The 13,510-nt window shown below is 41.0% G+C and overlaps 1 protein-coding gene across 1 annotated transcript in view; it reads left to right on the top strand.

The window, feature by feature from the left end:
* Positions 1–1,752: 1,752 nt before the first annotated feature.
* Positions 1,753–13,510, top strand: part of UST (uronyl 2-sulfotransferase) — a gene marked incomplete at both ends in the record, with an annotated part of 166,170 nt that continues 154,412 nt past the window's right edge. Inside the window, 2 exons of the mRNA XM_079781154.1 lie at positions 1,753–1,756; positions 3,796–3,839. Coding sequence (XP_079637280.1) covers positions 1,753–1,756; positions 3,796–3,839 — 48 coding nt within the window. The remainder of the gene's footprint in view (positions 1,757–3,795; positions 3,840–13,510) is intronic.

Here is a 13,510-nt window from a genome sequence, read left to right as displayed (position 1 = left end):
CTCTAGTAAGTCCACAAATTGTAACCCATGTACATGGATTTAACCCCTTTGCAAATTCACACATGATCTCTCATGTTATATTTACCCCCTCCCTGCGAGGTCTCCACCATGAAGGGCTGGATGGGTGAGATTTAGAATGTATTGTGATTTAGCTGGTTGCAAAGTCTGAGATCACTTGCCTTCTAGTCGGGGCATCATTAATACCATTAAACCATGAGTGCATTGTTGGCAATGGTTTTGGTGTATAGCTCCATACATTTTAACCCACGTACAGATATGGGCCAGCTGAATAGTGTTCAGGGCTGGAGTGTTGCTTCTGATCAGTTATCACCCGTGTCCTCCACCCACCTGAGCAGCCTGGACAAGCTTGACTCTCCAAGAGGGTTAGGTCGATGCCGGCCTGAACTAGCAATTTCTTGGCAGTTTAGAGACAGGCCCTTCTGAAAGATTGACTGATGGTAGGAGTGGGAACATGTGGTGGGTATACTATTCCTTTTTTTCTGACTTGACAAGATACTGTAATCCTTGATCCCAAAAGAAAGGACTTGAGATACAAAAAGGAGACTGACCAGTGTGGGTACTTTCTGGAAAGAAATGAAATGATGTGCCTCTCTAGGCCTCCAAAAATAAGAGGTACTGCCTCACAGGGTGCTGGGACCTGGGATTAGAGACTGGGGTCAGAAGTGGACATTCATAGAGCAGTGGAGGTGGGTGATAGGTGAGTGCTTGTCCTTGTCCTGCTCCAGACCCTTCCTGAGTCCTCCTCCGCCCTTTCTTCCCAGATTTACATCTTGAGCACCAAGCTCAAAGGCTGGAGGGATCTTCTTTCCCCAAAACTTGACACCCTCAGTAGAATCCTCTGTAAGACAGAGCGCAGGAAGCTTCTTTGATGTTTAGGGAAGCTCTTGTGATAAGTGTTCCCTTTGATCTTCACAGACAAAAAGTTACTAGCTTCAGGTTTGAAAATTCTGACAGCTTTGTTTACTTTGTACGAGGAAAGCCTAAGTGAAATCCTCAGATGAAAAGCTCTACCTAAATACATTATAATAATACAGTTATACCCTAGGAAAAGAAAAATTTGCTGCTTCCAAATTAAGAAATCCAGGTACCTTTTCTTTTCCCTTTCTGTACATCTGTTATAAGCAAAGAGCCTCTGTCCTAAGAAGATGCAGGAACATAACTGGATGGGAGGTCAGGGATCTGCTGGTGGAGGTAACAATGGGGTCCACAGTGCAAGTGCCCACACTGGTCAGCCCTGTTTCTTTCTCTGCGCGGAAGGAAATGAAGTGTTCTTTCTATAAGGGTGAGAGGGAGGGAGGGAGGGAAGGAGGATATTTGAGCTGAGCCTGAGTGAAGGGAATGGGGAAGAGCTTTTTTTTCTGCAGAGGAAAGAACTAGTTCAAAAGGTCCCTGACCCACAAGAGGTTGGTGTGTTGGGAGCAGAGAGAAGGCTGTTGTGGCTGGTGGTGGGTGTGGTAGGAGGCAGGGCTTGAGGTCATGTAGGGTTATAAACCATACAAGGTGCTGACTATTTTGTTCTTAGAGAAACAGATTTTAAACAGAGGGCTAACATGGTTGGGTTGATAAGGTTAAAAGATCCCTCTGATTGCTGTATGGGTAGGAAAAAAATTAGAGAGCATGGAAGAAACACAAGGGCTCTCCTGAATGGCCCAGAAGGCCTGGGGAAATGTGATCAGATTTGAGTAATATTGTGAAGGTTGAGCCGATAGGACCTGCAACTGGATTGTACGGATGGGTAAGGGAAGGAGATGAATCAAGGATGACTCTTGGACTTTGGAGCCTATGGGAGAAAGGCTGTATCCGGTAACCCAACAAGGCAAACAGGGGAGGCAGAAATTTGGGGGGTGGAATCTAAGCAAATATAGAGTTCTGCTTGGCCTGGCAAAGTGTGAGTTGCCTGTAGACAATCAAGAAGAGGTGCTAAGGAGTCAGTGGGACCCACGTCTGGAGTTTGAGGCAGCATTCAGGCATGGGTCAGTCCTTTTTAGGAGTTTCAGGAACTTTGGTTCTTATGGAAACTTTCAGTGTTTTAGAAACACTTAGTTGTTGGAGCTTGAGATTGATACCTGGAGAACATGCTGAAGCACGTTGGGATTTCTGCCTCCCTCTTGGGAAGACACACTTACATGATGAGCACATGGGACCCCTCTGCAGCTATACCCATTGCTTTGTAGAGACAGTTCTGAATATCTCTCTAGACTCAGGTGATTGTTTTTCTGAATTCTTTTGCACACTTCCTCTTTGTTAAGCCAGACATAGGTCTCACTTCCTATTTGTCTATGTTCCCAGTGGAGTGCAGCACAATCATTAAGAGCTAACAAACTGTAAGTCACATTCATATTTCCAAGTTTCTTAAAAATAACGCAATCACGAGCATGCCAGGTGTTTGTGCTTAAGTGTCTTTCTTGTACATGAATATTGCAGGCCGTTGTCCCTTTACCTCGTCCAACTGGCCAGTGAGAGTACAGTCCTTGTTAACATCAAGTGGGTGATAAATCAGAAGACTACAAAGAAAAGGGGATGGATGATGCTTCAGGACGAAAAAGGGCCCACAGGCCAAGCCCACTTATTTATGTTTGGATAAATTTCCCCACTTGAACTGTCCCTGGCTTAAGCTCTGCTTCCTCTTTTTATTCCAATTGCTTCAGTCACTTTTGCTCCTTCCTAAAAAATCATCTTTCATCTACTCCAAGGAGGACATTTACCTTATTCCCTCCGCTACTGTTCTAAGTACTCTTGTGTTTACCATATTTGTTATAGTTTGTTCTGTTAGAAAGCCTGGTTAACTTCACTTCTTGTGGAGATGATTTCCCCTGGACCGACAAGTGTTGCCCCTTGGAGAAGAGTCTCTGATTATACTGGTCATATCATTGGCTCTCCCAAGTGATTCAACGTGTTGCCAGGTGGGCACATTGGCCATACCCAGGTTGCCGGAGATGTCAACACCTTAGGCTTTTTGGATAGGCAGATAACTGAGCAACCTCTAGAAAAAAAACAGTCTTCTCTCCTCTCGCAATTTAATAGCTGTGTGACCATGAGCAAATGATTGGCTTTCTCCAGGCCTCCGTTCTCTCCTCCGTAAGCAGGGATAATTACAACCCACCCATGATACTTGAATTACATGAATGAACACCTGTAAAACACCTAGCAGAGTACCTGCTATATTAAAGAAACTCAATAACCTTTAGCTCCTGCCCTAACCCCTCGGAGTCTTTGTTCATCAGGAAACAGTAACCATGCACTCTGAAAGCACACAAACCAGCAAGTGGCTATTATACTAAGACAAACGGAGCTTGGAAGCAAGCTAGACTGAAAAAAAATGAAGGAAATTGACAATCAAGACAAAGTGGAGAAACGGTGCAGTGGTTCTAGGACCCGCCGCCTCAGCCTCACTTGGGAACTTGTAGAAATGCAAGTGCTCAGAGCTGCTGAATCAGAACCTGTGGGCACAGGGCGGGGCAATCTGTTCTAAAAAGCCCTGCATGTAATTCTGATGTACACTGGGCTATCTACAGATATTGGGTGAGGAATCATGGTGCATGTTTCTGCATAGGTATATCTATGTGCATACACACCTATGTGTATGGAATGTTTGTAACTGCTGAAACTATTAACCAAGCATGGTAATACAGCAAAAATCCTGCCTATTTTTCTTTGGTATGGTTGTCTGAATAGAAATATATCTAGAATGCTTATTTGCAATGACTTTGTACTGAATTCATTTTGGGTTTAAAACTATTGATTCGCCAACTTTCTTCTTTTTCGTTTCCCTAGGAAATTCCACTTACTTGGATGACCATGGACCACCTCCTAGTAAGGTAAGGCCTCTGCTTGTGGTATAAATCCCCCTTTCCTTCTCTTAGTACCTACAGCCTCCACCAACCCCAACCAGATCTCTCCTGGCCCTGAATTCTTCACAAGAAAATAGTCGATGGCGGGTGTCAAGCTAATCTTTGACTTACAGTATGGAGAAAAGGAGGCATAAGGAGGTAGCCAAAATGGTGAGAGAGGAGAGCCAGGATCTCATCAGTAGCTGTAGCTGTCATAGCACTGGAGCCTTCAGCTGACTTCAGGTCTTTGGCTGCTTCCCCTGTTTGCTGCCTCATTGGCCTCAGCATCCATGCTGGCCCATGATGTAATGCCCACAACCCAGCCTCCCCATCCCTAGAGCCTTAGCTAGACGCACCTCTGCCCACCTCTCCCCGGCCTGCCTTCACTGGTACACTCCATCCAAGGCTCGACCCCTTAGAACCAGATTTCTCTGCCAGTGCCCTCCCCAGGCTGACGTGGCCTGGCCTGTGTGCCCACTTTTATTCTTTCTATAAGCAGTTTGGGCTTTACTTTTTAAGGGTCAGAACCATCTAGCGAAGTATTAATGTAGTTCTCTACCACTATCTGCTTTCTTGAAGTCAATGAAAACTAAATGTCAATCTACAAAAATATAAAGACAGTCTTTGGCAACTGAAGGCGCTGCCTGCAAAGTACAGTTTTAAGTACATATGAGAAGAAAACCAACCGCTAACCTTAGCAGCTGGGAATGTATCCTAACATCAGCTCTGAGTTGGGGGTTTGAAGAACTCCACCCCATTTAAAACCATGAGCTTCAGAATCAGGTGTTTCCGGGTTCACCGCTGGCTCTGCCACTTTCAGTGTCTGACATTGGACAAATTACTTAGTATTTGAACTTGAGTGTTGTAATGTGCAAAGTAGGATTAAAAATACTGCCCACAGTATAGGACGCTTAAAAGGACTGAATGAGGTGAAATATGACAAGCACTCAGCATCTGGCATGCTCTGAGCATTAAATAAGTGGTGGGGAATGTTAACTAGACTGGAGTAACATTAAGATCATTGATGAATGGTACAGTAGTGCTGGTTGCAGTCATGAATGGCTCTACCGCGTGGCCCACTGCATATTGAGTGCCTGTGAAGCTGTAGGTACTAGGAATACAAATATGAGACAAAACCAGAACAGCAGCAACAAAATAGCTCCTACCCTGGAAGGAAAAAGTACGTAGAGGATTGGACACCATCTGAAGAGAAGAACAATGTCCATCTTATCTCAGTTTCCTCATGTCCGTGCAATGCTGTTCACTCAATTTCACTGAGTTGGACCATGCCACCCAGAGCTGGAATCTGAATTATATCTCCTGGCTCCTATCCCAGGTCTTTCCACTAGGCCAGTATTCTCAAACTGGAGGCTTGTTAAAGCACAGATTGCAGGACCCAGGCACCTGAGTGTCTCATTTGGTAGATTTGAGGTGGGACATGAGAGTTTGCATTTCTAACAAGCTCTTGATAGATGCTGGTGCTATGGATATAGAGAAAAACATTCCCCTGGCCATTTTCTGTGTGGTTTTTTACTGCTAATAGCCTACAAGGAGTGGTATGGCTTATTACATAAAGGCTATTTATTAGTATCATGACAATTCCCATTGTAACTTTTCTTGTAGTGAAAACGTATTTCCTTTGGTCAATAACCTGCCTAGGAGAGAAAGTAAGTCAGGGTGGGAAAGAAGAATAGCGCAGTTGGCCTGCTAGGTTCCTTTGCCACTGATTGTACTTCTCTCCCAAGTGGGGCCAAGTGCCTTGCAGGGAGGAGGTGTTAGGTGGCTCTGTATGGGAGACCCATCAGCTGTTCCCTTCAATGGCATGTCGGGGCATTGCTTTGGGTTCCGGGTTTGATAAATAGGGTTTTACCTGTTCAGAAGACCCAGGCCCACTTTATATAAACTTACCTTCTTGTACTCAGTCTTTGGTGACCAGCCTGGGGCCACCCCTTTAGTCTGCCTGGGGGCCTTCCGCATGCTGAGGTGGCCATCCTGTCTGTCCCTTTGCTAGTGTCCTCAGTGCCTGGGTTCTGTGTTTGCGGGGGCTCTCCCTTGGCCCTAAAGGTCTTTCTCGGTCAGTGCATTGCCTCCCCCTACCCGCCCCGCAGTCTGGTCTGCACCCCTCCCTCTTCTGCCACCTCCAACTAAGGCTCCCTGTGATACAAAACTGATCAGGTCCTATCAGATCATTTTACACCACTTTCAGAATAAAAGATTGTAAGCTTTTCCAAGTTTGAAAATTGTGGCTATAATCTCTTTAAACTAGCAGAAGTTTATATAATACAGTCTTTCACTGTAGCTGTTTTCATTATCTAGAAGTGGAATAGCAAAAACACTCTTGACTTTCTAAGCAGTAGCCAAAATAAGAATAATATAAAAACAGGTAAAAATAATATTGGTGTGTTAACATCTTTTCATCCATGCTTGCTCGTTCTGGCAGGGTGGAAATGAATCCCAGCAGTGATGAGGTCGGACTGCCACATACAGGTCCCTTGAGTGTCCCCCGAGGTGGGGTGTTGGTTATTTAGGTCTACAGACCACTGGCATATCCAGGACATGGTGGCACCCAGAGGATAAGGACTCATACATGTGTGGCCTCCAGCATGACCCCCCCGCCTGGCAGGGGACAGCAGGACTGAGTCAGACCCACAGTTTTCATCTCAGTTTGGCATTCAGAAATAACTTTTTGATGCCAAGACCCAAAGAACTGTGATCTAGATAAAATAAGATTTGTAAGCCCTGAAAATGTACTGAGGTTTATAGGCAGGTTCTCATTTTATTAAAAGCGCAGTTCTACAAATTTCACATTCCACAAGTTATAGCCATTTGGGGAATGGGGTGTGTGCCACACGGCACAGACAGGGCCCAGGTCTTCATTGTCTCCAGTGTTTTCATAAAAGATTTTCACTTGTTTTTCAAATCTACTTTAACCTCGCAGCTCACCTCAGTTCTTGAGCTAAGTCATTTCAAAACAGATGTTAATATTTTCTTTGGTTGACCACTTTTTTGCTGGCATTCTGTGTGTGTACAGAACACAGTCCTTAAGATTAGATCACTCCTAGAAATGAACATGTAGGCCTCTTCTGAATGAAACAGAAAGATAGCCTCGAGCATAAAAACAGGCATAAAACAGCAAGCTTAGTATGATTGCACTTCTTATAAAATTGTGTGTGTGTATGTGAGTGTGCATGCATGTGTGTGTGTGTGTGTGTGTGTGTGTGTGTGTGTGCGCGCGCGCGCGTGCAGAAAAGAGCCTGGAACAATCACCATATTTTCTGCAGATGATGAGATTTTTACCCTATTTCTTATGCTGTTCTGTATAATTTGAATTCACTAAAGTAATGTCTGCTCAACCTAAAGACCAGGGGAAAAAAATCCTGGTGTGATATTGAACTTGGACTGGAAAGCCTGCGGTACTCTGGCTCCTAAAGCACCATTTGCAGTTTTATGGACCCTCCCAGAGCAGCCTCCCCGCTGAAGGTTGACCTCACTCCTCCTGGGTTCACTTCACCTGGAACATGAGCATCGAGCATTTGCAATGATCAATTCTAGTGCCTACCAAGCCAGTTATCATTTCACATGCTTCGGGTTTGCAAATCTTATAGATAAGGAGAGTTGGTTTGAACAACTCAAGGAAAATAAAATCCTGCTCCATACCGGATGTCTATTGTTTCTTATGTGTCAAGTACTCTGCCAAGTGCTTTGCATGCATGTTTAGTCTCTATAAAACTCCATAAAAAGGAAATAATTTTTAATCCTAATTTTACAGATGAGGGAACTAGATCTTACAGAGACTGAATAACTTGCCAAAGGTCATGCACTGAGTATTGGCCTTGGGAATCCAGCCCAGGGCTGTGTAGCTTCAGGGCCCATGCTTTTAATCATTTCAAGATCACCAATTTAAGTAGAAATGCAATAATTTTTACCTTATTCCTAGAATTTACTCTTTTATATAAGTTACTTGGGACCTTGACTGTTAGAATAAACAAGTTTTGACCCTTAGTATATCACCAAAAAATAGTTCTCACCATTTATCATGTGTGTACAATGGACTCTTAATTTTTTAACCATCTGGTAAATTTTTTTATTTCTCCCTAATCTTTTGCCTTCCAGTCACCTTTGTGGACATATACACCTTCAGCAATTGTCCACTAACAAACTGTATGTAAAGTAAAATTTGGTATATAAACATCACAAAAGATGAAAGAATACTGTCCCACATTCATTGAACAAAATTGATGATCCAGGTTCTTGTTGCAAAATTCTGATGGTTTTTTTTTCTCTTGATGACTAATTGCATGAGAATACCACATTTTCTTTTTGTCATTAGAAATATATTGTTCACTAACTGACTCTTGAGTTTCAGAGACTTGATGTAGGATGTCATCATCTGAAGACTCATAGTTGAGGTTTCACCCCCATGATCCATTTCCCCATCATCATTAGAGTCTTGAGTGCTGTTGTTCAAGTCTTGGCATACATCTCAGATTCCTCTAATGCATGTGAAACCTCTCCCTCTGTCAACTTTCCTTTCTTTGTCCTTAGAGTCAGGAATGGAAAATTCTGAATTCTCCATTCTGTTCAATGGAAGTTAAAAGCAAACTACAAGGATGGTAGTTCCAACCTTCCTTTATATCTTTCAGAAAGATGCGCAATATTTTGGGTAATGCAATAAGAAATATGAAGGTGATGTAATACTCACAATTGATTTCCACAATGAATTATTCTTCTAGGCCTGCCCTGTTCAATACAGTAGCCATTATTATCAGTGGTTTGTTTGTTTTTTAACTGTGGAGTATTCCAAACAAAAAATAGTGAAATAAATGAAATGTACACCCCATATACCCAATATATACATGCCTTAGACTTAAAACTTTTTAGCTCGCCAGATTTTTCACTCTTTCTTATTTGTTGTTAGTTACAGGAGGCTGAGGAGTATGGATTTTGAAATCAGATCTCAGTTGAAATCCTAGAGATGTGACTAAGTACTTTACCTCACTGAGCTTCAGTTTTGTTTTTAATTTCTAAATGAGATTAGTAATGTCCACCTCTTGGAACTGCGAGGCTTAAATGCAATAAACAGAAAATACTTAGCATGATGCCAAGCACATGTGAGCACCCAGCAGTGGGTCCTTAAGTACTCTCAGTATCTCATTTATAGGGCCTTTGACAGATTTTGGTAACTCAATTTTGGAAAACTTAGAGTAATTCTCACTCCCAATCTCCAACCCCATTTTCTTTGGATTTTTAAAAGCAATTAATTACATATTAGTTGATCTACCAGATACCGTCTCCTCATTGATAAGAACTTTCGGGTTCCATAAGCTGCCCCTCCTTTATTCCTTGGGCTAGTTCAGCACACTAAGCAAGGTCTCCCATGGCCCATTGCCATAAAGCTTTTCTTAATATTGTTGTTCTCTGTGTCCAAACCTGACTTTACCCAAAGTCCTTAAAAAAAAAAAAAACTACAGAAAGTGGAGCTGCTTTTCATTTTGTGGAAGAATCAATTGCACTGGGTAATAGGGTTGTGTTTAATGATTCATGATAAATATATTAGGATTCGAGAAAGAAAGAAGTAGCAGGACAGAATGAGGCAGGGAGTCAGGAATCAGTTTCACTCTGATGAGCATGACCTTGAAGGAGTCCCTTTCACAATCTCTCTCTTTTTTATCCTTGCAAATGGTGGGAAAATTAATGACTTGAATATTTTGTTTTTAAATAACTCTAAGGGTGTTTGAGCTCCAAAGAACTGTATGCTTTGGTATTTTGTTTGAGAAGGGTAATTAAAAGCTTAGAAGGTAAAAGAATCTGCAAAAGGCCAACAAATTAGCCTTACATAATAGGGTTATTGTTTCTTATCCTGAAGTCACCTGTATTCTTGCTTCACTTTCCTTTGTTCTCATCACAGCTCTTAGTCATGAACATGGAGGTGTTTGGCCCAGTTAGTGGCCCCCTGAGATTTCAACATTCCTTGGAGATCTGTGTCCAAGTTCAGAAACAGTACATCTAAATTTATCAATTTTAGGAGCATGTAATGTGTCCACTTTTTCCCCGAGAAGAACATGGTGAACTCATTTCTTCCTCAACAAATATTTAGTGCTATTAAGTACATCTTTCACTTCTGTCTTTTTCATGTAATTAAAAACATTCTGTGAAGTCAGAGGTCTGAAAATACGTGGTTTGTAGCATTGTTCTTTTAGCATCTTCCCCCTTCCACTGCCCAAGACCCAAGAGCTAGTTATCACTGATACCATGTTCTCCAAACTTTATTGAAACCAGCACCAATTACAATCATGGGCTTAACAAGTTGTTGGGGTTGGGTTGCCTTTAACATTAGAGAGATATTTAAATAAAGCATGAAATGTTAAATTTGAAGGTAAAAGACCTTGCTTAGTGTGCTGAACTAGCCCAAGGAAAATTTGGTCTATAAACATCCCAAATTTGGGCTATAAACACACAAGTTAGTGTGCTAAACTAGCCCAAGGAATAAAGGAGGGACAGCTTATGGAACCCAAAAGTTCTTATAAGTTAGGAGATTGTATCTGGTAGATATATTTAATTAAGATATTGTTTTAGTAAATGCCACCATTCTTGGCAGGGGAACAGTTGCCTCAGGGTTTTCAAAGTTGCTAGTAACTTAATCATCTTAGCAGCTCCCAGTATAGTTACCTAATTCTTTCTGTGTTTTTTTTTTTATGTCTTCCTTGACCATATGATCAATTTTTTGGTTTTAAATATTATACATGCTCTTACTTTGATTTAATTTGGAAAGTAGAAAAATTATAGAGTAGTAGGAAAAAATAATCACCCATACTGCCACCACTCAGAGGCAACCATAATGAAGAGTTTTTCACAGTCCTGTCCAGTCTTTCTTTATCTATATGAAGGGTACTAAAGTCTTATGCATCATTTGTTATGAATATTTTACCGGTCCTTTTATATAGTGTTTATGTTAATTAAAGTGAAGAAGGTACCTACTGCATAGAGTTTAAAGCATGAGATGGCTCATGGGCTTATTATAAAAAGTGACCCCTGACTACGCCTTCCCTATTACTCTTTCCTCTTCAGAAGCGATTATTCTATTAACTGCATTAGCTTTCATATCTCTGAGTAACCTGATTGTGTTGCTTCTTCTTGATTTTTCTCAGCTTTAGGCATTTTCCGTTGGCATCCTTCGTGGAACAGGATTTAGCAATTTCATTGCAGGCTGCCCACTACCACCATGCAAGCACCCTTCTCATTCTGAATTCTCCTAAACTGCGTGTATTATTTGGACTAAATGAGTACTCAGTGTTTTTATTGTTGACACTAGGTAAATAATTGCCACAGCTGAGCCATTACGATAATGTTTCCTTTCCTGTTTAGCTTTTTGTTTTCTTTGTAATAAATAATTGTCTTGGTTTGGAAATTCATGCTCATACTTTTCTGTGGTCTCCAAGTTACCCCCAAACTGTGATGTAAATCTCCTCTCATAGCCTCCAGACACGTTAGCTATTTTATCAGTGTCGCATTGCTGACATCTCTCCTGGGCCTTGGCATCTGCTCCCATCTGGCTGGTTGCACCCAGCCTCCCGCTCACATGTGTCCCAGGAGCTCCCTTCACTCTCTTTTGTTTGCTTCCAGTTTCCTGCATAGCCATGTGGCATTAGCTCCTGTTGCTGCGGTAACAAATGACAATAAACCTAGTGTCTTAAAACAACACAAATTTATTATCTTATCACTCTGGAGTTCACAAGTCTGAAGTGGGTCTAAAATCAAGGAGTCGGCAGGCTCCTTCCTTCTGGAAGCTCTTAGAAGAGAATCTATTTCCTCAACTTTCCAGCTTCTAGAGCCCACCTACATTTTTTGGCGCCTGGCCCCGTTCTCCATCTTCAAAGCCAGCATTGTAGCTCAAATCTCTGACTTTGACTCTCCTCTCTCCCTCTTCCACTCATAAGGACCCTTGTGATTATGTTAGGTTTATATGAGTAATACAGGATATTCTCCCCATCTCAAGGTCTATTATGTCATATAAGGTAACATATCCACAGATTCTGGAAGTTAAGACTTGGACATCTTTGGGTGGGGGGCATTATTCTATCTTCCATACATCTCTTTCCTCAGGAGCTTCTTGAGAAAAGGTGCACAAGATGGACATTTTCTGAGACATTGCATTTCTGAAAATGCCTTTATTCTATCCTTAATTGATAGTTGGACAGGATATAAAATTCCAGATTGGGAATCTATATTAATCAAGATAGGCTAAGGTAATGCAAAATTTCAGTGGCTTCACACTTTGGAGCTTGTCTTGCTTATGTAAGACTATCTGTGGGTCCGATGGCTCTTAGGAAAGTTCCCTTCCAGAGGTCTTGCAGAGATCCAGGCCGTTTATATCCTGTGGCTTCAGCTTCTCCACTCAGACCTCCATGTCACAATGGCAGGGCAGAGAGGAGCTGGAGGAATGTGTAAAGGCTTTTTATCCCTTCATCCTGAAAATGACAAGTCATGGTTGTAAGCAGTCTGCTGACCAGAATTGGCCATAAACCCTGCTCAGTTGCAAGGGCATTGAGAAATAGACCTCCTAGGTATTGTGAGCATTAAATATCTCTGCCACAAAATCATTTTTCCTCAGAATGTTAAGGTCCTTCTCCACATGTAGCTTACAGTATTATTGTTGAGAAGACTAATCCTTGACCCTTTATATGAAAATCTAATCTGTCTCTATGGAAGCTTCTTATTTCTGTTGTCCTAAACGGTTATAATTTTGTGCCTACTGTGTGTCAGTTTTCAGATACCATTCTGGGTACTCAGTGGACTTTCAATCAGGAAATTGATATTCTGTTTTGGGATATTTGCTTGAATTTTTTCACTGATTTCTTCCTCTATATTTTCTCTTTCTGTTATTCTGATCTCCTCTTATTTGGATGTTGAACCTCCTAGTGTCTTTGTCAGTTATCACCTAGGGGCTTCCACTCATGACTAATAGTTTATATTTCCTATTTTGTTTCTTTTATTTTTCTTTATCTTTTTGCTCTACCATCTGGTAGAATTTCTCATCGTTGTCTTTCAGTCTTTCTGTTGAGTTTCTTCCCTATGGTTCTTTTTTTTTTATTTCTAAGAGTTTGTTTGATATTGTTACTATCTCTGAATGTTTTATATTATAGCATTCTTTGGTTCCATAAAGGATTTACATTTCTTACAAAAGGTTTATTTCTAGATATTTTTTAAAATTGTTTGGTTGTTATTCTGAATGGAATATTTTCTACTATATGTAAATAGATTGTTGTAATATTGAAAATTATTGATTTTGTGCTTTATGTTGCTGAACTTTTTATTTCAATAATCTTTCAAATTTTTTCTTAATAGGGAATACTTGACAAAAAAATTCATTTTATCTTATTTTATCTACTTTTGTTTTAAGTTTTTATATTCCAGAATAATATTAAGTAATGTAAGGTCCATGGTGAGGGGAGTATGTATTAATAATCACCATGTCACACTTTTAGAACATGTACCTGGCACATAGTAGCACTCAATAAATATTTGTCAAATGAATGAATGGTAGTTATAGATAACACCTTTGTTTTGTTTTAAGTTTCAATGATTATGCTACAAGTGTTTTATCACTAAACTTAATTTTGACATTGAGGTTAAAATAGCTATTTCTTATCATGTTAATG

The sequence above is a fragment of the Cnephaeus nilssonii genome, assembly GCF_951640355.1.
Source record: "Cnephaeus nilssonii genome assembly, chromosome: 9".
Taxonomy (NCBI): Eukaryota; Metazoa; Chordata; class Mammalia; order Chiroptera; family Vespertilionidae; genus Cnephaeus; species Cnephaeus nilssonii.
The sequence above is the reverse complement of the archived record's forward strand: the minus strand, read 5'-3'. Positions and strand labels throughout refer to the sequence as shown.